Source organism: Staurois parvus, unplaced genomic scaffold (assembly GCF_062004578.1).
Source record: "Staurois parvus isolate SC_StPar_1 unplaced genomic scaffold, SC_StPar_1.0 ptg000195l, whole genome shotgun sequence".
In the NCBI taxonomy this organism is placed as follows: Eukaryota; Metazoa; Chordata; class Amphibia; order Anura; family Ranidae; genus Staurois; species Staurois parvus.
The window spans coordinates 8,204,994-8,230,197 of NW_028317991.1; the positions used below are offsets into that span (position 1 = coordinate 8,204,994).

Consider the following 25,204-nt stretch of genomic DNA (forward strand, 5'->3'; position numbering starts at 1 on the left):
GCTTGTGCACGCTCCCTGGGAGCACGCAGCACCGCGATCCGGTGCCCGCTGTGTCCTCCAGACACAGTGGAACACTGATCGTCATACGGGACCTCTGTGGGATGTCCCGATCATGTGATCACTCATTGGCCAATCAGTGATCACATGCAGAGTAGTAAGCAAGATGTCACTTCTGACATCATTGCTTACTATGTATGAAATCTGTGAATGATCACAGAGATCACATGGTACAGGGCTATTCACAACACGCTGTACCATGTGACAAGCTGTGACCAATCACAGCTCACACAGTAGTTCTCAATGGCTGCAAGAATGCAGCCAGGGAGAAGGAGAAATGATTGCTTTTATAGCCTTTATGGGTATAAAAGCAATCAGTGTAAAAAAAAAAAAAATCTTCATCGCCCCCCACAAGTAGTACAATGTCACTGTGGTGACACTGTACTGCTAGGGTGACAGTATGTAAAAAACATAATAATATAATAAAATAAAAATGTTAATTTTTTAAAAAAAATTATAATTTTTGGTTATAAACTGATTTGTGTTTTTTTTTTTTTTACTAAAAAGATAACAATACATTTTGGCCAAGATTTATGATGAAATATTTATTTGCAAAATTTTGTAAGAAAAACACTTTTTTTCAAAATTTTTAGACTTTTTCATTTAAAAAAAATAAAAAAATCTTCACCCCCCCACAAGTTGTACAGTGTCACCATGGTGACACTGTACTGCTAGGGTGACAGTATGTAAAAAAAAAAAATATAAATAATAATATAAAAATGTAAAACATTTTTTAAAAATTATGATTTTTGGTTATAAACTAATTTGGGTTATTTTTTTTTACTAAAAAGATAACGAAATAAATTTTGGCCAAGATTTATGATGAAATATTATTTATTTGCAAAATATTTTAAGAATAACACTTTTTTTCAAAATTTTTGGACTTTTTCATTTATATAGAAAAAAAAAATCCCAGTGGTGAATAAATACCACCAAAATAAAGCTTTATCTGTCTCAAAAAAAATCCTATGGGTACAGTGTTGCATGACCGCGCAATTGTCATTCAAAGTGTGACAGCGCTGAAAGCTGAAAAATGGGCTGGGCAGGAAGGGGGTGAAAGTGTCCGGACTTGAAGTGGTTAAAGTGGATCTGTCCCCAGATGTAGACTTCAGTCCATGCAGGCCTAGTAATAGGTGGAGGTGACATCTCTGGGGATTCCTTACCCCGTGCAGAGATCACAGAACTTCCCATGACAAGGCCTTCTCCTGACTCTGGAACAGAGATCCTCACCCGGCATAGCCCAGAGGAACCCCAACGTTCATTTCCAGGTCTTGAAGGAACCTCATATAAGCAGTTCATCGGGAGGCAGTGGCCCAGGGTGTTGCTGGTCGGTAGGGAGAACCTTTACAGGCGGCTAACAGGACCATTGGAGTCATTCTGCTGGCTTGGATGAGCGCTGCTGGTCCACGAACCATGTGGGAGCCAGCAAATGGAAAGTCATCCAGCCACAGCTTGAGGAACCCCGAGCAACCTCTGGAGGAACCCAAGTTCAGAATGTTTGTTCTAGAACAGTGGTCTCCAAACTACGGCCCTTTGCTTGCCTTTGTCTTCCCTTAGGGCACTATTCCTCCCAGTGACACCAACAAAGGGGCTATAATTCCTCCCACGGATACCAATGATGGGCACTACTCCCACTGACACCATTGCTTCCACTGACACCACCATCCAACAATAGGGACATAAGTCTTGCCACTGACACCAACAATGAGGCACTATTCCTCCCACTGACACCACCAATTGGGGAATAATTCCTGCCACTGATGTAAAGAGCATTCTTCCCACTGACACCAATGTAAGGGACACATTCTTCTCAGGAACACAAATGTAAGTGTCATTCTTCCCACTGATCACCACTGTAAAGGGCATTCTTCTCGATGACACCAATTTAAAAGAAATTCTTCCCACTGACACCAATGTAAGAGGAATTGTTCTCATTGACACCAATGTAAGGAGCATTCTTCCCACTGACACCAATGTACGGAACATTCTTCCCACTGACAGCAATTATAGCAGCATTCTTCCCACTGACACCAATGTGACATTTTTCTCACTGACATTAATGTAAGGAAAATTCTTCCCACTGACACCAATGGAAGGAACATTCTTCCCACAGACATCAATGTAAGGGACATTTTACCCATTTACACCAATTGTAAGAGGAATTCTGCCCACTGACAACAATGTAAGGAGATTCTTGCCACTGACACCAATGTAAGGAGCACCATGTATGATTAGTTGAAATAATGACAGATGTAAATGTTGGTGACTCCGCCCCTTTGCTAGCAGCCGATAAGAGGTCACCTGCTCTCTGTGGAATGCGGTGGAGGGTTAGTCGTGGGCGGGGTTGGACAGAAACACGCCCAGCCTCAACGGTTACACGGAGTAAGACAGCGGAGATGCCCAGTGTACGTTCCCCTCTCTGGTGTGCGGCCTTTCCGCGGACCCCCTCCTAGTATGTCACCGCCGGGCCTGGGGCCTGCTGTACGGTGAGGTCCGGTCACCATGGAGACGGGTTGCAGGCCGCCCCGGGTATGTTATAGTTCGCTCTGTACCTGGATGTACGGGGCCTCTATAGAGTGGACGAGGTGGCACTCGGGGGCCCGGTGTGGCCCTTAGACCCGGAGAGGGGCCCTTGGTGAACTTCTCAGGCTCCATGGAGGGGGAAGGGGAGACCACCGAGATCTGTCCTCATAACATCCACAGAGAGTTCGGCCTACACCCCTCTCCAAAGCACATACATGTCCTGTGACCCCCCCCCCCACACCCCATACATGTCCTGTGACCCCCCCGGATGCCCCATACATGCCCTGTGACCCCCGGACGCCCCATACATGTCCTGTGACCCCCGGACATCCCATACATGTCCTGTGACCCCCCCGGACGCCCCATACATGTCCTGTGACCCCCGGACACCCCATACATGTCCTGTGAACCCCCACACACCCCATACATGTCCTGTGAACCCCCCACACACCCCATAGATGTCCTGTGACCCCCTCCAGGACACCCCATACATGTCCTGTGACCCCCCCAGGACACCCCATACATGTCCTGTGGACCCCCTGGGCACCCCATACATGTCCTGTGGACCCCCTGGGCACCCCATACATGTCCTGTGGACCCCCCAGAAACCCCATACATTTCCTGTGGACCCCCCGGACACCCCATACAGGTCCTGTGACCTCCCCCCACACCCCATACATGTCCTGTGAACCCCCCACACATGTCCTGTGACCCCCACAACCCCCATACATGTCCTGTGAACCCCATACATGTTCTGTGACCCCCCACACCCCATACATGTCCTGTGACACCACCCCATACATGTCCTGTGACACCCTCCCCACACCCCATACATGTCCTGTGACACCCCCCCCACACCCCATACATGTCCTGTGACACACCCCATACATGTTCTGTGAACCCCCCACACCGCATACATGTCCTGTGAACCCCCCACACCCCATACATGTCCTGTGAACCCCCCCCCACACCCCATACATGTCCTGTGAACCCCCCCACACCCCATACATGTCATGTGAACCCCCCACACCTCATACATATCCTGTGATACCCCCAGACACCCCATACATGTCCTGTGAACTCCCCACCCCCCATACATGCCCTGTGTCCCCCCCACACCCCATACATTCTATGTTACCCACACCACACAAATGCCCTGTGACCACCCATACCACATACATGCCCTGTGACCACCCCCACACCCCCACATACATACCCTGTGACCCCCCCCCCCGACACTCCAGTATTTATTTCCAGTATGGGATGGGCTGGAGAGCATGAGAGCCCCTCTGTGTGTTTATCACAATCAGTGATCCCTGAGGAGATTTCACTTCCTGTCCTGGTGACTCCTTCTGGGGGTAAGACCGCTTCTTCCATACCAAGCATTACAACCCATGCTGGTGTTCCATGAGGGGCTACAGAACAGGCCGAGGGTCCCCATCAGGTTCTATTTTAATAGGGGGTTTCCATCAGGTTCTATTATTATGAGGGTCTTTGTTAGGTTCTGTTATTATGAGGGTCTCCGTCAGGTTCCAGTATTATGAGGGTCTTCGTCAGGTTCTGTTATTATGAGGGTCTCTGTCAGGTTCCAGTATTATGAGGGTCTTCATCAGGTTCCAGTATTATGAGGGTCTTCGTCAGGTTCTGTTATTATGAGGGTCTCTGTCAGGTTCCAGTATTATGAGGGTCTTCATCAGGTTCTATTATTATGAGGGTCTCCGTCAGGTTCTGTTATTATGAGGGTCTCTGTCAGGTTCCAGTATTATGAGGGTCTCCGTCAGGTTCTGTTATTATGAGGGTCTCTGTCAGGTTCCAGTATTATGAGGGCCTCCGTCAGGTTCTGGGAGATGTGGGACTTGGTAGAATATTTTAAAAGTCCCCTAGTAGTATTAAAATATGGATTGGATGAATATATATTTTAATTAAGGGGGTATATATGTTTTTTTTTTTTTATCTAGTTTTAGGGATTATATATATATATATATATATATATGTATGTATATATATATATATATATATATATATATATATTTTTATAATGAATTGTTAATAGAATTAGTCATGTGTTATTGAGGATTTTATAATAATATTACAGTTTTAGAGTGGTCTCTAAAACTGTAATATGTAATATTAACTAAAATGGCCACCAGCATATCACTCTAAGAGTTCCGGAGAGACATTAATAGGGAGGACTCTTCAAAAATGGCTGCTGGTCTTCGGGAAAATGGATGATGGCAGGGATGTATATGTGTATATATATATATTTTTTAACAATTAATTGTTAAAAGATTAGTCATGTGGCATTGAGGGTTTTATAATAATATTATTATAGAGTTTTAGAGTGCATATAAGGAGGGGTTATAATCAATGGCTCTGGTGAGGACCGCTCAAGAAATAACTGAGCACCCCATAATAAAGTGACCCAAAGTTTAAGACCCAAGTATAAAAAGTGTAATGGGAGCGCCAGACCAAAAGTCCCAAATCTTTTTACATTATTGTTCGCCTGTAACAAGACAACATGGAACAGGCAATGCCTTTCGGAATGAAAGCTCTCCTTCTTCAGGGCTCAGATCTTATACGTAGTTTGGAGGACTGAGAAATGGGTGACCAGTAGGTGGGTGTGGGTGGTCAGCAGAAGGAAGAATGGTGGCTTACCTTAGTGGTCAGTAGAAGGGATGTGGTCAGTAAGGAATGTTCCTTCATGGGGTGGTAAATAGACGAAAGAGGGTCCCCTTACGCAGGAGGTCAGTAAATGGAAGAATACCCTTAACATGGGTGGTCAGTAGGAGAAATGCTCATTTATGTTGCTGGTCAGTAGAAGGAAGAATGGCGGCTTACCTTGGTGGTCCATAGAATAAATAATGCTGTCTTAGATATGTGGTCAGTTGGAAGAAGAACCCCTCTTTACATGTATGATCATTAGAAGGAAGAATGCCCTCGTATGTCGGTGGTCAGTAGGAGGATGTAGAACGGCGGGGCAGCAAAATCGGCAGCAGAGTGAATGCTGACCTGGGCCCTGTCTGGTAGGATTAGTAACAAGGGACTCCCTGCGGTGGTTTCGTCGATGATGGAGCAACGGCACGCTCATCCTAACAGTGAGGGACCAATACAAGGAGCTAGTGGAGTATTTCCTCCAATCCTCATGGTAATCCTGTCCCTTGCCAGTGAACAGTACCGCTAGTGTGACCTATCCCTAACACACACAAATATGTCTACACATACACACTAAACACACACCAACATATACAGACAGGGAACAAACACACATACAAAACACCCCCCACCCCCACACACACCCTCTAACACACCTGTCCCTGTGACCACACAGGAAGTACATAGGTAATAATTTGGAGGGGCTGCAAATAAAATGGGGTGTATGCAGTGTGCCACAGGCTGGTTACATAGGGGAGTGACAAAAAGTGGGTGTGGTGACATGGGTGTGGCAACACTGTGAATGGCTTGTGGTGTCAGACCTATACCTCTACGCTTTGCTTCATTTTAGAAAATTTTAGACCTGGCGGCACATTGAAGAGAGAGCAGGAGAAAGATAAGCCCCATTGTTGGTGTCACTGAAAGTGAAATCGATCCTGAGTCCTTTGAGACAGAGGCTGTAGACCTCTGGGGCCTCCTAAACCAGAGGAAACTGTGCACTGTACACACACAGACACAAGGAGACCGACATCAACACCCGATATTACATGGTGGAATCGAACCGATCAGAAAGTACACCAATCATCTCCTCCAAGAAGCTCAATCCATAGAAGAATACCTACTTGCCTTCCGGAGGATTTGCCCCCCTTCCTGATCAGGCCAGATTTGCGATACGGCACTCTGTTACTTTAACTGACAATTGTGCGGTCATGCAACGCTGCATCCAAATTACATTCATGTCCTCCCCCCCACAAATAGAGCTTTCTTTTGGTGGTATTTAATCACGTCTGTGGGTTTTTTTAATTTTTGTGCTATAAACTAAAAAAAAGACCGACAATTTTGTAACAAATAAGGGCAGAGGACATTCATCATTGTTAGGAAAAGTGTTTGTTACCGAAGATTCTCTCTGTGAAGCTCCTGCTGGTCTGTAATTCCGACTCCCCATTTCTGTCACTTTGTAGAGGGTGACACCATATTGTAAGGCTGCAATGCTGACTGATTGATGGGAGTTTTCTAAACGACCCCCCATGTGATCAGCGGCCCGCACAGACAAAGCGACGTACTGATGTGCCGCTGCCTTCTTCTGGTTATAGGGCGCACACATGTCATCCTCCCGACACCCGCTGTGATTGCACACAGCAGGAATCTGTCAGCCAATTATTTTTGGCTGGGATCTGCTGAGAGGCTGCGTCCAAACACAGCCCAGAGCTCTGTGTTGACAAACAACACAGAGCTCTCTACAGAGGGAATGATCTTTGCAGGGATGAGAAACAAATTAATAAAAGCAGCATACATTACACATGTTAGGCACACTGTTAACCCCTTGATCACCCCTAAATGTTAACCCTTTCCCATCCAGTGTCATTAGTACACTGACCGTGTATAGTATGATCAATGATCAGTCTATTAGTGTCACTGGAGATGTCAGTGGCCATTAGTCAGTTTCTCCCCAGTGTCAGCTTCAGATTGGCCACTACACTATCACAGTCCCATTATAAGTCACTGATTACTGCCTTTACTCGTATAAAAAAAATAAATAAAAATTCCAGTATACCGTATTTTTCGCTCCATAAGACGCACCTCCCCCCCCAAAAAAAAATGGGGGAAAATGTCCGTTGCGTCTTACGGAGCGAATATGGAGCAGCCGGCCCGGTATTCCTGCCGCCACTGTGTTAGAATACTGGGCTGGCCGCTTGGCTCTTCTGTGCTCCTTGGTCCTGCTTGTTCCTCGGTCCAGCGCTATCCTCACTGTCTTTTCTCCCCAGTGCTGGCATCTTTACTGTGGGCACCCAGCTGTGACAGCTTGCTGCTTCACATCTGGGTGCCCACTGTGCATGTGCGAGAAGCGCTGTGCTTTGTGAATGGTCCGGCAGTCTTCTGTGACCTGTCACGTGTCCCAGAAGACTGGGAGGGAGAACAACTCCGCGGAAGTGGAGCGGATACCTGTCAAATTCGGGTACCCGCTCCCCAAAGGTCTGCAGTCTCTGGTCATTTCTCCTATACTGTGTTTGCAGTCTCTGGTCATCCCCTGTACCATGTCCGCAGTCTCTGGTCATCCCCTGTACCGTGTCCGCAGTCTCTGGTCATCCCCTGTACCGTGTCCGCAGTCTCTGGTCATCCCCTGTACCGTGTCCGCAGTCTCTGGTCATCCCCTGTACCGTGTCCGCAGTCTCTGGTCATCCCCTGTACCGTGTCCGCAGTCTCTGGTCATCCCCTGTACCGTGTCCGCAGTCTCTGGTCATCTGTACCGTGTCCGCAGTCTCTGGTCATCTGTACCGTGTCCACAGTCTCTGGTCATCTATACCGTGTCCGCAGTCTCTGGTCATCTCCTGTACTATGTCTTCAGTCTCTGGTCATCCCCTGTACTGTGTCCGCAGTCTCTGGTCATCCCCTGTACTATGTCCGCAGTCTCTGGTCATCTCCTGTACTATGCCCGCAGTCTCTGGTTATTTCCTGTACTATGTCTGCAGTCCATTGATTCAGAATATTTTTTTCCTTGTTTTCCTCCTCTAAAACCTAGGTGCTTCTTATGGAAAAATACGGGTATATTCCATCCACTGTAGACGCTATAACTTTCATGCAAACCAATCAATATACACTGTTTGGAATTTTTTTTTGGGGGGGGGGGGGATTTCTTTTGTCAAAGACATGTACAGTTGCAAGAAAAAGTATGTGAACCCCTTGGGATTACGTGGAGTTTTGCATGAATTGGGCATAAAATGTGCTTTGAATCTCATCTAAGTCACAACAATAGAAGAACACAGTCTGCTGAACATAATACTACACAAACATTAGATGTTGCCATGGTTTAATTGCACATAACATGTAAACATTCACAGTGCAGGGAGGAAAAAGTATGTGAACCTTTGGACTTCATAACTGGTTGACCCTCCTTTGGCAGCAATAACCTCAACCAAACGTTTCCTGTAGTTGCAGATCAGACCTGCACAACGATCTGGAGTAATTTTGGACCACTCCTCTTCACAAAACTGTTCAGTGTAGCAATATCCTTGGGATGTCTGGTGTGAATTGTTCTCTTAAGGTTATGCCACAGCATTTCAATGGGGTTGAGGTCAGGACTCTGACTGGGCCACTCCAGAAGGCGTATTCTGTGCTGTTGCGGCCATTGTTTTGTGGAATTACTTGTATGCTTTGGGTCATTGTCCTGTTGCATCACCCATCCTCTGCGGAGCTTCAGTTGGCGGACAGATGGTCGTACGTTTTCCTGCAAAATGTCTTGATAAACTCTGGAATTCATTTTCCCATCAATGACAACAATCCGTTCAGGCCCTGAGGCAGCAAAGCAGTCCCAAACCATGATGCTCCCTCCGCCATGTTTTACAGTGGGGATGAGGTTTTGATGTTGGTGTGCTGTGCCTTTTTTTCTCCACACATAGTGTTGTGTGTTCTTCCCAAACAACTCAATCTTGGTTTCATCTGTCCACAGTATATTTTGCCAGTATTGCTGTGGAACATCCAGGTGCTCTTTTGCAAACTTCAAACGTGCTGCAATATTCTTTTTGGACAGCAATGGCTTCCTCCGTGGTGTCCTCCCATGTACTCCATTCTTGTTTAATGTTTTCCTTATTGTAGATGTGTCAACAAAAATGTTAGCATGTGCCAGAGATTTCTGTAGGTCTTTAGCTGACACTGTGGGATTCTTCTTTACCTCATGCAGCATTCTGCGCTGTGCTCTTGCAGTCATTTTTACAGGACGACCATGCCTAGGGAGAGTAGCAACAGTGCTAGACTTTCGCCATTTGTGAACAGTCTGTCTTACCGTGGACACATGAACATCAAGGCTTTTGGAGATACTTTTGTAACCCTTTCCAGCTTCATGCAAGTCAACAATTCTTGATCGTAGGTCTTCTGAGAGCTCTTTTCTGCGAGGCATGGTTCACATCAGACAGTGCTTCTTGAAACCAGTAAACCCCTTTTTTTAAGGGCAGGACAGCTGTCAGCAACACATCCAATATCATCACACTGATTGGAGTCAAGGTTGGCTCACTCCTGGCTCCAATTAGCTCTGGGAGAAGTCATTAAGCTAGGGCCTAACATACTTTTTCCTCCCTGCACTGTGAATGTTTACATGTTATGTGCAATTAAACCATGGCAACATCTAATGTTTGTGTAGTATTATGTTCAGCAGACTGTGTTCTTCTATTGTTGTGACTTAGATGATGTTCAGAGCACATTTTATGCCCAATTCATGCAAAACTCTACGTAATCCCAAGGGGTTCACATATTTTTTCTTGCAACTGTAGCAGAGTATATTTTAGTCTAAATGTATGAAAAAATTACATTTGGAAAAAAAATCTTGATTAGATACAGTATGTTTTATAACCAAAAGTAAAAAATATTTTTTTTTCAAAAATGTTGGGTCTACTTTCATTTATACAACAAAAATAAAAACCTCAGTAGTGACTAAATACCATAAAAAAGCTCTATTTGTGTGAAAACAAAATATAAACTTAATTTGGGTACAGCGTTACATGACTGCACAATTGCCATTAATATTAGCGCAGCGCTAAATAGTAAAAAATAGCCAGGTCACGAAGTTGGTAAACCCTTTAGGAGCTGAAGTGGTTAATTCTGATGCAGCCGGTGATGTACTTGATCTTTTTTGCCATCCCTGCACTATTTGGATAAAAGTGTATGACCCCCCCCCCCCCCCCCCTACCTTCAGGTGTCTCCAGTGAAGGGTCCCAGTAATACTCCATCATACAAAGACATTAGAGACAATCATATTCTTCCAAATTTTTGGTAAATTTTGGTGAAGACCCTTTTCTGTTCCCTCCATGACTGTCCCCTGTGTACAAAGCCAGCTTCACAAAGACATGGCTGACCAGTTTGATGTGGAGGAACTGGAGTGTCCTGCACAGAGCCCTGATCACAACCCTAGTGAACACCTTGGGGATGAATTGGAATGCCCATGACAAGCCAGGTCTTTTTTTCTGGCACCCAATGTGAGGCCCAATGTGTGAGCCCGGTCTTCTCATCCATCACCGGTACCTGACCTCACAAATGGGACAAATTCCCACAGACACCCTCCAGAGTCTTGTGTAAACTCTTCCTAGAAGTTGAAGGATGTTATAGAGGCACCTGCAGGTCACTGCCTTTGGTTCTGGAATTGAATGGCTAACAAGCTGATTAGGAGAGATGGTCAGGAGTCCACAAGCCATATAGTGAGCATGTGTCCAGTGAGCATGCATTGCAGTGTAAGTCAGTAGATTTAATGAAGGAAATTCTGCACTCCACATTCAGCAGGGATGTTCACTTTATATCGTCCAACACTTGGGATATGTAATTTTGGACGCCGGGCCGGTAGTTTTTTGAAACATTTAACTCACCTGTCAGGTGGAAGCATTCGGGCGTCACTGCTGCCACCGATTGATTCCACACAGCCCACAGTAACAGCTTCCTCCACCACCCCATGTGCCTCCGTCTTGCCCGCTATGTCTCCCAGGCTTTAAAAGCGTCACCTATACAAAATATAGGGCACTAAAGTTTGTTGTCATTTCACGAGTACACAAAAATGTAAGGTTTGACATGCTGGATATCTATTTATTCGAAGCAACCTCGTCTTTTATATTTTACCAAAAACAAATAGAGTAATTTATTGCTATTTTGTGCCCTAAAATGAAGTGTATCTTTTACTGAAATGTTGGGTTTCCTAGACCTTTGTGGTAATGTCGTGTGACATCAATTGGAACTACCACTATTTTATTCTCTAAGGTCTCTGCTTTCAGAAAATATATCATGGTCGGTGTTTAATCTTTTGTAATTTTCAGTCCTAAAATAATTTTCTAAACGTGTGCAAAAAACACAAAAAGGGCTCTGGCAGTGTAAGGGATGAAGGATAGACCCAGACATTCCTAATATCATCTCAGATTTAAATACGGTTTTGGTTCAAATGTATTTTTTCTTTATCAGGACAAGCAGATTGTCATGAGGGACAAGTAGATTGGGACTCTGATTTAGTTTTTTGCAAAAATGTTCACACCTCTGATTCATGCAGCATTGTTTCATCTGGTCACTCTGTGCTGAGCGACTGCTGTTTGGCATCATTTAAAACTGCAATTTGAAACCTTCATAATATATACAAAGAAATGACATTTATTCTGAAGTAAAAGAACTGGTGGAAACATCTTCATTTTTCATAGCCAAAGCAAAGCTTGCGGTAACACTTTATTTTCTTCTCTTGCTTTACAGCTGGGTCAGCAACTCCGGACATGAAGCTTCGCCTGGGTCTCCTTTTGGGTGTTCTGGAGAGACTTCTGGACAAAACCCGGTAAGGAACATATTCTCTTTCTTAACCACTTGCCGCCCGTCTTCAGCACATATACTGAGGGCGAGCAGCACAGGCGACGTTCTGACACATTGCGACCAAACTTCCAGGTTTGGGGTGCGCATGCATGCTCCCTCGCTCGAGCCATGCTGTGATTGGACACAGCTGAAGTTTGATAGCTGATTTCAGCCAATGATTTTGTCTGAAATCGGCTGTGTTTACAATTCTGTGTTTACGAAACAACTCTGTGTACAGGGAACAGCAATCTGGCTGTTTATTCACCTTGCAAAGCAGGGAGAATAAACAGCCATAAAATATAGTAAAGGCAGCACATATTACACATTGTTAGGCACACAATTGACCCCTTGATCGCCCTAGATGTTAACCCCTTCCCAGCCAGTGTACAGTGACAGTGTACAGTATTAGCACTGATCACTGTATTAGTGCCACTATTGATGTCAGTATCAGTTAGTGTACCTCCCCGTCAGCATCAGCTAGCACTAGTTTTTCCACCACACTATCACAGTCCCACTATAATTTGCTGATCGCAGCCATGACCAGTATAGTGTCTAGAACTGTGTAAATTCCAGTATACATACCATGGTTTGTAAACGCTATAACTTTCATACAAACCAATATACACTGATTGGGATTTTTTTTACCAAATACATGTAGCAGAATTCATTTTGGCCCAAAATTGGCCTAAACTTTAAATTTTTTTATTGGGTGTTTTATAGCAGAAAGAAATATTTTTTTTTCAAAATGTTTGGTCTTTTTTAATTTATATAATAAAAAATAAACAACCCAGCAGTGAACAAATACCACCAACGAAAGCTTTCTTTGTGTGAAAAAATGATGTCAGCACACCTTTCAGCAGGTCTGGGTGTTGGAAACCGCTCAAGAATGCACTCAGACCCATTACAAGAGGGCATTCTTGTGGGATTTTGGTCTCACTGGCAGTGGCAGATTCAACTCTGAGGAGGCCCCTAGGCAGTCGCAACCCTGGCCCTCCTTTGCAGGTTGCTGGCGGTTTCTCCTGAACCCTCTAGTGGGATAACATTGAATGAAGTACTCTGCTTGTTGGCTGCTAAATGGAGATGACATCACTACTGTACTTTTCTGCTCTATAAACAAAAAAAGTGACAATTTTGAGAAAAAAATATTTTTGACTTTTTGCTATTAAACATGTCCAGTAAAAAAAATTTAAAATTCAATTTTGTCATAAATTTGTCACTGGAGATGTCAGTGGCTGTTAGTCAGTTTCTCCCCAGTGTCAGCGTCAGATTGGCTGCCACGCCATTACTAGTATAAAAAATAAATAAAAATTCCAGTATACAGTGAAGCAAATAAGTATTTGATCCCCTGCTGATTTTGAATATTTTCCCACTCACAAAGAAATGATCAGTCTAAAAATCGAATGGTAGGTGTACTGTAACACTGAGAGACAGAATAGCAACAAAAAATTCAAAAGAAATGCATGTCTAACAAATGATGCACTGATCTGCATGTTCATGAGGGAAATAAGTATTTGATCCCCTATCATTCAGCAGGATTTCTGGCTACCAGGTGTCTTTCATACAGGTAACAAGCTGAGATTAGAAGCACTCTCTTAAAGGGAGTGCTGCTAATCTCATTTTGTTACTTATATAAAAGACACCTGTCCACAGGAGCAATCAAACAATCAGATTCTAAACTCTCCACAATGGCAAAGACCAAAGAGCTGTCCAAGGATGTCAGGGACAAGATTGTAGACCTACACAAAGCTGGACTAGGCTACAAAACTATCGCCAAGCAGCTTGGTGAGAAGGTGACAACAGTTGGTGCAATCATTCGCAAATGGAAGAAACACAAAACAACTGTCAGTCTCCCTAGGTCTGGTGCACCATGCAAGATCTCACCTCGTGGAGTGTCAATGATCTCCAGGCAGCTGGGACCACAGTCACCAAGAAAACTATTGGTAACACACTACGCCGACAAGGATTGAAATCCTGCAGTGCCTGCAAGGTCCCTCTGCTGAAGAAAGCACATGTCCAGGCCCGTCTGAAGTTTGCCACTGAACATCTGAATGATGCACAGGAGGACTGGTTGAACGTGTTGTGGTCAGATGGGACCAAAATCAAGCTCTTTGGCATCGACTCAACTCGCAGTGTTTGGAGGAGGAGGAATGCTGCCTATGACCCCAATAACACATCCCAACTGTCAAACATGGTGGTGGAAACATTCTGCTTAGGGCATTGAAAATGGGTTGTGGATGGCTGTTCCAGCATGACAATGACCCAAAACACACGGCCAAGGCAACAAAGGAGTGGCTCAAGAAGAAGCACATTAAGGTCCTGTAGCGGTCTAGCCAGTCTCCAGACTTTAATCCAATTGAAAATCTGTGGAGGGAGCTGAAAGTTCGAGTTGCCAAACGTTAACCACCAAACCTTAATGACTTGGAGAGGATCTGCCAAGAGGAGTGGGCCAAAATCCCTCCTGAGATGTGTGCAAACCTGGTGGCCAACTACAGGAAACGTCTGACCTCTGTGATAGCCAACAAGAGATTTTCCACCAAGTACTAAGTCATGTTTTGTGAAGGGGATCAAATACTTATTTCCCTCATGAACATACAAATCAGTGCATCATTTGTTAGACATGCATTTCTTTTGAATTTTTTGTTGCTATTCTGTCTCTCGGTGTTACAATACACCTACCATTTGATTTTTAGACTGATCAGCAAAAATCAGCAGGGGATCAAATGCTTATTTCCTTCACTGTATATCCCATCCACTGTAGGCGCTGTAAATTTCCCGCAAACCAGTCAATATCCACTTTTTTGTTTTGTTCTTTTTTTTACCAAAGACATATAGCAGAATATATTTTGGCCTAAATTTATGAAGAAATTAGATTTTTTTAAAAAAATCCTCATATACACATAAACAGAAGCTCAAAATAATGCTTTATCCTTTAAAACTTTTATTTGCACATTAAAACATAAAAAATGCACTCCCATTCCAAAGGTCCATATCTGCACCATGCATGGTGAACATCCAGTAATGTACTAATTGGGCATAAGATGGCAGTATCATCCCCGGCAGTATGGAAACAGTCTTGGCTCCAAAACGTGACTAATGGGAAAAACGTCATTCATCGGAATAGCAGTAGTAGTAATCCATACGCCTCTCCAGGATTTTCATAGTTGTAGGCAGTTGAAGTTGTACATAGGGCCCGTGCATTGCCTTGCAATATACTGTGTTTGGAGCCCGACTGTTTCCATACTGCCCGGGATGATACTGCCATCTTGTGCCCAATTAGTACATTGCTGGATGTTCATCATACATGGTGCAGATATGGACCTCCGGAATGTGAGTGCATTTCTTATGTTTTAATGTGCAAATAAAAGTTTTAAAGGATAAAGCATTATTTTGAGCTTCTGTTTATGAGGATTTCGGATGAGCCTGAGGCGGTCATCTAGAGGGAGCATCTTTTGGAGCTAATTTTCAGCAATTCGATCTTCAGAGTCCATACATATGTGACCAAAAGTGCAGTTAGACCAAAACATTGTACAATGTGAGGTCACACTGCTGGAGGTGAGCAGATGTATGGTGGAGGATTTTTTGCACTGGATTCCTGTGACAGATACACATGGTGGCCGTTATTTTAAGGAGGGGGTCACAGGAGAACACTTAAATGATTGGACTTTAACCAAATATATTTTTTGGACAATTAATCTTATTAATTTAAATATTTTTTGAGTCACTTTATTTCTGATTTAGACATCGCTGTTTTTATATATATATATATATATATATATATATATATATATATATATATAGCCAAAATTATTGGGATGCTTGCCTTTACACGCACAGGAACTTTAATGGCATCCCAGTCTTAGTCCATAGGGTTCAATATTGAGTTGGCCCACCCTTTGCAGCTGTAACAGCTTCAACTCTTCTGGGAATGCTGTTTAGGAGTGTGTCTATGGGAATGTGTGATCATTCTTTTAGAAGCACATTTGTGAGATCAGGCACTGATGTCGGGGGAGAACGCCTGGCTCACAGTCTCCGCTCTAATTCATCCCAAAGGTGTTCTATGGGGTTGAGGTCAGGACTCTGTGCAGGCCAGTCAAGTTCCTCCACCCTAAACTCGCTCATCCATGTCTTTATGGACCTTGCTCTGCGCACTGGTGCGCAGCCATGTTGGAACAGGAAGGGGCCATCCCCAAACTGTTCCCACAAAGTTGGGAACATGAAATTGTCCAAAATGTCTTGGTATGCTGATGCTTTAAGAGTTCCCATCACTGGAACTAAGGGGCCAACAACCTAACACCATAATCCCCCCTCCACCAAACTTTACACTTGTGTGGTTTATGGATTCCTGCAGCAGCTGTGATAGGAATCCCCCAGACTGGAAGACGTATAATGAGGATGGAGACCTCCGGGAAGGTCATGTTCATCTATAGAATGTTTTGCATTTGTTTATCTACATTGTTGAGACTTCATTCACATCTTTGCACGCTGGGAATGCGCTAATAATGCGCATGATGTTCATGGTGCCATTCATTGTTAATGTCAGCCCAAATTAAGCCAGCAGACGCACGATAAAAAAACGCAAAAGTCCAATGCCCAAAAAGAGATTAATTTGTCACATGTAGGGCACAATTTCAAAGGAATGCGCTGCCATATGCGGGTTGTGCAAAATGCACAGAAAATAAAGAGCGCCAGAATGTGCATTCACGTGCGTGCTGATGTGAGTGGGGCCTACGTCTTTTTATTGTACAGCAACCCAACAGCTCCTGCAGAGGATACAGTGATAAACACCAACAAATGTACAGTGTGGTGCCTATCACAGGGATCAGTATGTATGTATATACAGAATGCATTACAATGAGGGTCTTCTCCGGGGTCCAATATTATGTGGATCTCTATCAGGTTCCAGTAATATTAGGGTCTCCTCCGCATTTCATTAATATGAGGGTGTCCTCCAGGTTCCAGTAATATGAGGGTGTCCTCCAGGTTCCAGTAATATCAGGGTCCCCTCCAGGTTCCAGTAATATCAGGGTCCCCTCCAGGTTCCCGTAATATCAGGGTCCCCTCCAGGTTCCAGTAATATCAGGTTCTCCAACAGGTTGTGTTATTATAAAGATCACCACCAGTTTCCATTATAATTAGGGTCTCCATAATGTTCCAATATTATGAGGGTCTCTTGCATTCCTTTATTATGTGGACCTCTATCAGGGTAAAATATTACGAGGATCTCCAATCTTATGAGGGTCTCCTTTTAGGTTCTGTTATTAGGAGGATGTCCATCAGGTTTCACTATTATGTTGTTCTCCATCAGGATCTAATATTTTGAGGGTCTTCTCAGGTTCCATTATTTATGTGGATCTCCATGACATTGTGTTTATTATGAAGGTCTCCCTCGGGTTCTATTATTATGTGGATCTCTGTCAAGTTGTGTTATTATGAGGGTCTCCATCTGGTCCCAGTATTATGTGGTTCTCCATCAGGATCTAATATTTGGAGGGTCTCCCTCAGGTTGTATTATTATTAACGTCTGTTAGAAGTGTTTCTGAATTGGCAGCTCTTTCCTGTAAAGAGGCTTTCCTCATCCTTCATAGTGACACGGTTGTGTTACACCCCAGACCATCTTTTCTTCCAAAGGTGGATTTGGCATTTAATCTGAATGAGGACATTGCTCTGCCTTCCTCGTGCCCAGCTCCCAACCATCCAAAGGTGAGGACATTGCTCTGCCTTCCTTGTGCCCAGCTCCCAACCATCCAAAGGAAATCTCTCTACATTGTCTGACCTAATCACAGCCATTAGAGTGTACCTAAAATCTTCTCTAACATTACACAAATATTCCCTGTTTGTCCAATCTGTGGGTCCTCACAAGGGGCACCCCGCTTGAAAACCCACCATTGTACAGTGAATACAGGATTTGAATACGAGAGCTAATGTTCAAAAACATCCTTTCTTCCTTGTTATGTTCCCACTCCACTGGATCTGTTTATCCCCCCCGGCCTTTAGGCACCAAACCTCTGTCACCCAACTGTATGGCCATCACCTGGTCTTCTGCCCCCGGTCTTCTCTTCATACTTTTACAAAGTTTTACCGGCTGGATGTCCAATCTTCAGCAGATGCATCTTTCGGCCACAAGGTTGTTGCAGTGACACACTGAACCTGGGGGGTATAACCCTGTTATTTCTTGGGCCAGTTCTGTTTGCCTAGTTGTTGCCCACCCTGGAATTCATTGCTTGGGGATGTCCCATGGTGTATGAATAAGATGCCATTCTCCTGTACTGTGTGATTAGAATCAGAGGAATTTGGACTGATCTTAGGCTGAATTCACACAGAACGGACAGATGTCGGAGAGTTTTAGGGACGGTGTGATGCGCTATTCAGTACATCTTACAGCTCCTTTTTTTTTTTGTTGAAACTTTATTTGAAGTGCACAATAATGATGCTTCATTCATGCCACTGTACAGCAGTGTGGTTTACTGGGCTGCTGTACACTGCCATGCAGTCCTGTATGATACCCTGCGATAAAATGCAGCATGTCTCAGCTCTAGGCTGCATTGCAGTGTGATAACCTATAGTATATGGATAAGTTGCCTGTGTCTTGTACCATACTATGGACATTACAGGTAAGTCAAAATTCCTCAGATTGTAGCCATTGACACGAATATTGGGGGTTATTATTTGAGTTATTCACAGGAATTCTGGGGTTTTATTACTGAAATCAATATTGGGAGTTATTAGAGTCATTTGCAGGAATTTTGGGGTTTTATTACTGACACTGACACCAATATTGGGGGTGGGTATTGCAGCAAGTGATCACTCATGCCTGGGCAATTTTTTTGGTCCCACTAATACTAATGCTGGGGGTTATGGCCATTCTTGGGGAGTTTACTGGGAAAGAAACATAGAAGACCGACGGCAAAAAAACACCAAGTGGTCCATGGAGTCTGCTCCAAAGTGAGATAGTGATTGCACACATATATTGTTAAGGTGTCAGGAAAGGGAACTTCTAGGACTGTCACATGAAGCACAGAGAGGTGGATCTCCTCCTGGTTGGTTTTATTCTTCATCCTCCCCTCGTCCTGGTAAAAGAGACTAGCAAGATATCACCCCAGGTGGGACTCAAACCCACAATTCCTGGCTTAGGAGGCCAGTGCCTTATCCATTAGGATACCGGAGCTTTGTTATCCAGCTATCTCTCTCTCTTTCTGTCTATGATCTTTTAAAAAAATCTATCTATCTACTTTATCTATCCACTTTATCTGTCTATCTACTTTATCAATCTATCTACTTTATCTGTATATTTACTTTATCTATCTACTTTATCTATCTATCTACTTTATCTATATATTTACTTTATCTATCTATCTAAACATGGTGGAAGTCCATGGGGGTGCAGGTGAGGTCAGAACAGAGACGGGGTTGTACCCTGCGCCCTGTGCATAATGCACTCCTGAACCCTGTGCCCTGTGCATAATGCACTCCTGAACCCTGCGCCCTGTGCATAATGCACTCCTGAACCCTGCGCCCTGTGCATAATGCACTCCTGAACCCTGCACCCTGTGCATAATGCACTCCTGAACCCTGCGCCCTGTGCTTAATGCACTCCTGAATCTAGTGCATAATGCACTCCTGAATCCTGTGCTTAATGCACTCCTGAACCCTGTACATAATGCCCTGTGCATAATGCACTCCTGAACCCTTACACTCTGCGGGTTACACATTCCTGAACCTTTCTCCCTGTTAATAATGCACTCCTGAACTCTGCGTCCTGTGCATAATGCACTCCTCTTTCTATTGGAGATCGGCCAGTGTTATCCTCCGACTCCTCAGAGGTGCTGCCTTTTCAGACCCGTAAACCTTCCGATGATCCAGAGGAAGGCAAAAAAACCCCTTGGTCAGATGGTCACCAACGGAGTAAAAAATTCCTTCCTGACCCCCTAAGGCAATCGGATTGTCCCTGAATCATCAGTCTAGGATGCCCAGTTCATCTCCCTGTTCAATGCTCGACGGTAGAGATGGTAGAGACTCTTCAAAATAGTCAAGGTCTTCACATTTACAGCGTCTTCTTCATTTTCCATGGAAGACTCTTCAGATTTTTCCAGGTCCTCCTCGTTTACAGCGTCTTCGTCACTTTCCATGATGACTCTTCAGATTTTTCCAGATCCTCTTCATTTTCAGCATCTTTGTCACTTTCTGTGGAAAAATCTTTAGAATTATTTAGGTCCTCCTCGTTTACAGCGTCTTCATCACTTTCCGTGGAAGACTTTACAGAATTATCAAGGTCTTCCTCGTTTACAGCGTCTTCATCTCTTTCTGTTGAAGACTCTTCAGAATACTCTGGGTTCCCCTCGTTTACAACGTCTTCGTCACTTTCCGTGAAAGACGCTTCAGAATACTCCGGGTCCCCCTCGTTTACAGCGTCTTCGTCACTTTCCTTGGAAAACTCTTCAGAATTATCCAGATCCTCCTCGTTTACAGTGTCTTCGTCACTTTCCATGGAAGACTCTTCAGAATTATCCAGGTTCTCCTCGTTTACAGTGTCTTCATCGCTTTCCATGGAAGACTCTTCAGAATTATCCAGGTTCTCCTCGTTTACAGCGTCTTCATCACTTTCTGCAGAAGACTCTTCAGGTTTATCCAGGTCCTTCTCGTTTACAGTGTCTTCGTCACTTTCCATGGAAGACTTTTCAGAATTATCCAGGTTCTCCTCGTTTACAGCGTCTTCATCACTTTCTGCAGAAGACTCTTCAGGTTTATCCAGGTCCTTCTCGTTTACAGCGTCTTTGTCACTTTCCATGGAAGACTCTTTAGAATTATTTAGGTCCTCCTTGTTTACAGCGTATTCACCACTTTCTGTGGAAGACTTTACAGAATTATCTAGGTCTTCCTCGTTTACAGCGTCTTCATCTCTTTCTGTTGAAGACTCTTCAGAATACTCTGGGTCCCCTTCGTTTACAGCGTCTTCGTCACTTTCCGTGGAAGACGCTTCAGAATACTCCGGGTCCCCCTCGTTTACAGTGTCTTCATCACTTTCCATGGAAGACTTTTCAGAATTATCCAGGTTCTCCTCGTTTACAGCGTCTTCATCACTTTCTGCAGAAGACTCTTCAGGTTTATCCAGGTCCTTCTCGTTTACAGCGTCTTTGTCACTTTCCGTGGAAGACTCTTTAGAATTATTTAGGTCCTCCTCGTTTACAGCATCTTCACCACTTTCCGTGGAAGACTTTACAGAATTATCAAGGTCTTCCTCGTTTACAGCGTCTTCATCTCTTTCTGTTGAAGACACTTCAGAATACTCCGGGTCCCCCTTGTTTACAGCGTCTTCGTCACTTTCCATGGAAGACTCTTCAGAATTATCCAAGTCCTCCTCGTTTACAGTGTCTTCATCGCTTTCCATGGAAGACTCTTCAGAATTATCCAGGTCCTCCTCGCTTACAGCGTCTTCATCACTTTCCATGGAAGACTTTTCAGAATACTCCAGGTCCTCCCCGTATAACGGAATCCCTCGGACTACACAGTCCATTAATTCTTCCATCTTCATACTTGAATGTTCCGGTTCCATGACAGTCTAGAAAGAGAAAATGACATTCATCAATGTTTCTGATTGATACAGAAAATGGTGACAAAGCTTGGTGACCCAACTCCCTGATATGCAGCAGATTGCCCCAAGAGGGATTCTTCTTCCCCAACTCCCTCTAGTGGTCAAAAGAAGCATTAGATGTGGAGGCGGCATTCATTTTATATCTTTCAGGCCAAGTATATTCCCTACAGGTACAGGAAATTATCTGTTACTCCTGTCAGAAATCCAGTGACTTTGTAAGTTCCTGTACCATGAGCTGAGATCTCCTTGTTATCAGTTTTCTCAGCTTCTGTCTGTGAACTAGAAAGCAATCCCCTCTGTGTAATGGAGGTAAAAAGAGGTGAATGTGTTTTTAGTTCTAATCAGGCTAGGGTGACAACACTTCTTCTCCATAGGTACAGTAGGTCCGCATTGTCATCCCAGGACAGGAAGCATTTTACTGGCAGGATCACCAAGATAAACAAAGCAGGCCTAGGCTGTGAGCCTGACCCATACACAATAATTATCACCAATAATAAACAGAATTCCTTCAGAAGAGTCCCCAGACCATGTGATTGTGCAGTGAGCACAAGATCGCAAATGTGAGAATTCTGTTCAAAAATATGTCTTGGATGCTGATGAAAAACTCCCCTCCCCCATACATGGACCCCTCTATTGTTCATATACTTACCAGTTTTGGTGCAATAGCTGGGGGTGACTTACCTTGTTCCACCTGGGCCCAATTGATCATGTTAAAAAATGGGTTCTTTCTGATGTCACGTACCAAGTATGTCCGCATGTCCTCTTCTGGCCATAGGAGCTGTAAAGAAGAAAGAAATATGGTAAGAAACACTGGGAGAACAATTAACAATATGTGACCAACAGAACTCCCCATTGTAATATTGGATTCTGACAGTGACATATTTCAGCTTCCATGATTTTACTTCTAAACCCACCACTATGTCATGATTGGATTGGGTCGTAGCATGGTCCCCTATTTGTGTCATGTTAGCTCATGAGAGGCTTTAAAGGAAAACTAGAAAAAAATCACAAAGGATATTTTGCAATGAATTGTTATGAAGAATGTATAAAAATCATCTTTCTATCAAAGCTGCAACTGCCGGGATTTTTTCTCTTCTATCGATGCCACACCAAGGGAGTTCTATACTCCGTCTGTGTAAGGAACGTTCTCAGAAATCAAATGTTCTGTATGTGCAATTGGCTTGTCAAATGAAACACACACAGAATGTGAACTCAAGTCATACACATCGTCTGCAATGTAATATTTCCCTAGCCATCCTCTGTAATAGGATTTTCATTTTGGTGGTGTAATGTCTAAGACTCTTCTACTGCTAATGGGACACAAGGACTGCTGCTTTCCTTATAACAACACTGAGACAGCTCAGGGGGGCTAGAAGTGAAGGCGGATCCTTCCACTAAGCAGTCAGCGTGCTAAAAGACTCGCTATGACCCACGTGAATGTGTGCCGGTAAGAATGTGCAATCATGTTTCCTGAACTCCTCTCAAGATCTATAGAACCTGGAAAGGGTAAAGCTGTGTATACTTACCATAAGTATGAGTCCATTGAGCTGCTTGTCCTTGTGATTTGCAAAATTCGAGTTCTCTCTAAGGATTGTCACAGACAAGCTTTCATTCTTATTTCTCTTGATCTTTCTGAAGTCATCGGCGCTTATGGACAACTCATATAATATCACTCCCAAGGAGTAATAGTCTGCTGTGGTGAAGTATGGCATACATTCAGTGACCTGTAGAAACATAAGGGCAGAAAAAAGGATGAGACTATAGTTAGGACAGAGGAGACTCCATGCTGACATATGTGACGTATGAAGCCTCCCAGGAATCCTAAAATTGTGTTAGAGACATCAAACTAAGGCAGAGCTGCTTGTGAATATTGGAGGTGGAGCTTAACATTTATATATAGTCAAACTCTTTGTTTTCTAAGTTTTGGATAGTGTGTGGAAGGGTTCAGACCCCTGCCAACTTTTTTTTTGCTGTCTGTGTGCCATTGAGGAAATTTCCCTTCACTTCTTGTCCCAGAGATGCAATAGGAAGTCAAAGCAATTCTCCCAAAGTGAGGGAAACTCTACTCTTAGGATCTTGTCCCCAAACAAGTCTCACCATTGGAAGACTTTCCCTCTATTCCTTTTCTGGGGACAGCTGTAACATTTTGCTTTCCGCTTTATTTTCCTTCTGGCTAACAGGGATCGCCAGTACAAATAAACAGTGTGACTCTTTCTAATGAGGACACCAATAAAAACCTGACAGCGGGTCTAACCCTTGTCTCGAGGCATACTTTGTTTCTCTTAAAGGTGTACTGACCCCAATAGCTCAATGTTCACAAGCGCTCACCATGGTAAAGAGAAGAATGAGTGGAGCAGGTGAGCCGTTCCTGAAGCTTTTATCCCATTTGTATGTGTGAATCGGGCGGACTCTACAAAGAAGCCCCAACACTGCTGCAACTCTCAGAACTTCCCACCTTTTATTGGATATAGTTCTGGCCTGGAGAGCCACTGAAATCAACCGGGGGTCCAGTGGAGGAATTCTCCATCAAATGAAAGGGGAGCCCCCTGTGTGTCTTCTCTATATCCTACAGTATAATAAACATTACAATAAAGTCTAATATCAGGACATCACGAATCTTACCTCTGGAGCCATGTAACGAGATGTACCCCGACGTCCTATGGTCTTTCTGGACTCGGTACATGAGGAGCCAAAATCTGCAATTTTGATGTGTCCGTCATGGTCCAGGAGAATGTTCTCAGGTTTGAGATCGCTGTGAAGAAAAGAAGTGAACAATTAGCTCTGCATATCCCACATTTTATTAAAGAGATAAAAGATACAAATATACAACTGTACAAAGATGGGTGAACATTGATGGGTGGACATTGGCTTCTTTTATATCCGTCTACAGGAAGTTCTGGGTTCCCAGCTCCGCCCACCTGCTCTATTCCTTATGAGGAGTTCTCACTCCTTTAGCTGGACTTTGTCTAAATCCTACATTAAGCAGAATATGGCATGAGCAAGGAGACCTTACAGGAGGAAACACAACTGGGAACTCTGGTGGAATGTCTTCCTGATTCAATAAGATACCAGAAGCCAAGGAGTGATTATTAGTCAGCTAATCCAATACATACCTGTGCAGCACCAAACCAGCATGCAGGAATTGCAGGCCACAAACAATTTCAGCAGTGAGATGTCTAAAGGAGAGAAAAAATATGAATTAGCATTCAAAATCCTCACAGACCAATAAAAGGTAAAGATGATTTCCCCCTATAGTACATAGGGGTATGGATGGACGAGGCTCAGTTGGAGGGGCCTGGCTGTGTCACTGCCTGTGCTCAGCCACCCCTGACTCCATCACAGCCCTGTCATTGAACTTACCTTATGGGTATGTACCGAAGTGGAGCTTTATCCTCTATCAGGTCCCGAAGATCCCCTCCACTCAGGAATTCCATGGCGAGAAACAGGTGAGTCTGTATAAAAATAAGAGAGAGGTTAAATTAGAGACAAGTAATATTTCACTTTGTGAAAGAATATACGAAGGCGCGCACACACACCGGCAGACAGTGCAATGTGGGTTCTTCCTTCAGGAGATTGGGA

The 25,204-nt window shown here is 44.0% G+C and overlaps 1 protein-coding gene across 1 annotated transcript; it reads right to left on the reverse strand.

Moving 5' to 3' along the window:
* Positions 1-15,813: 15,813 nt before the first annotated feature.
* Positions 15,814-24,808, reverse strand: LOC149461686 (uncharacterized). Its single transcript, XM_089677927.1, has 4 exons — positions 24,739-24,808; positions 24,248-24,377; positions 23,152-23,349; positions 15,814-22,403 (listed from the first exon to the last, which is right to left on the reverse strand). Exon 4 carries the CDS (start codon positions 21,584-21,586, stop codon positions 20,138-20,140), a length of 1,449 nt encoding a protein of 482 aa, XP_089534053.1. The 5' UTR covers positions 21,587-22,403; positions 23,152-23,349; positions 24,248-24,377; positions 24,739-24,808; the 3' UTR covers positions 15,814-20,137.
* Positions 24,809-25,204: the final 396 nt, after the last annotated feature.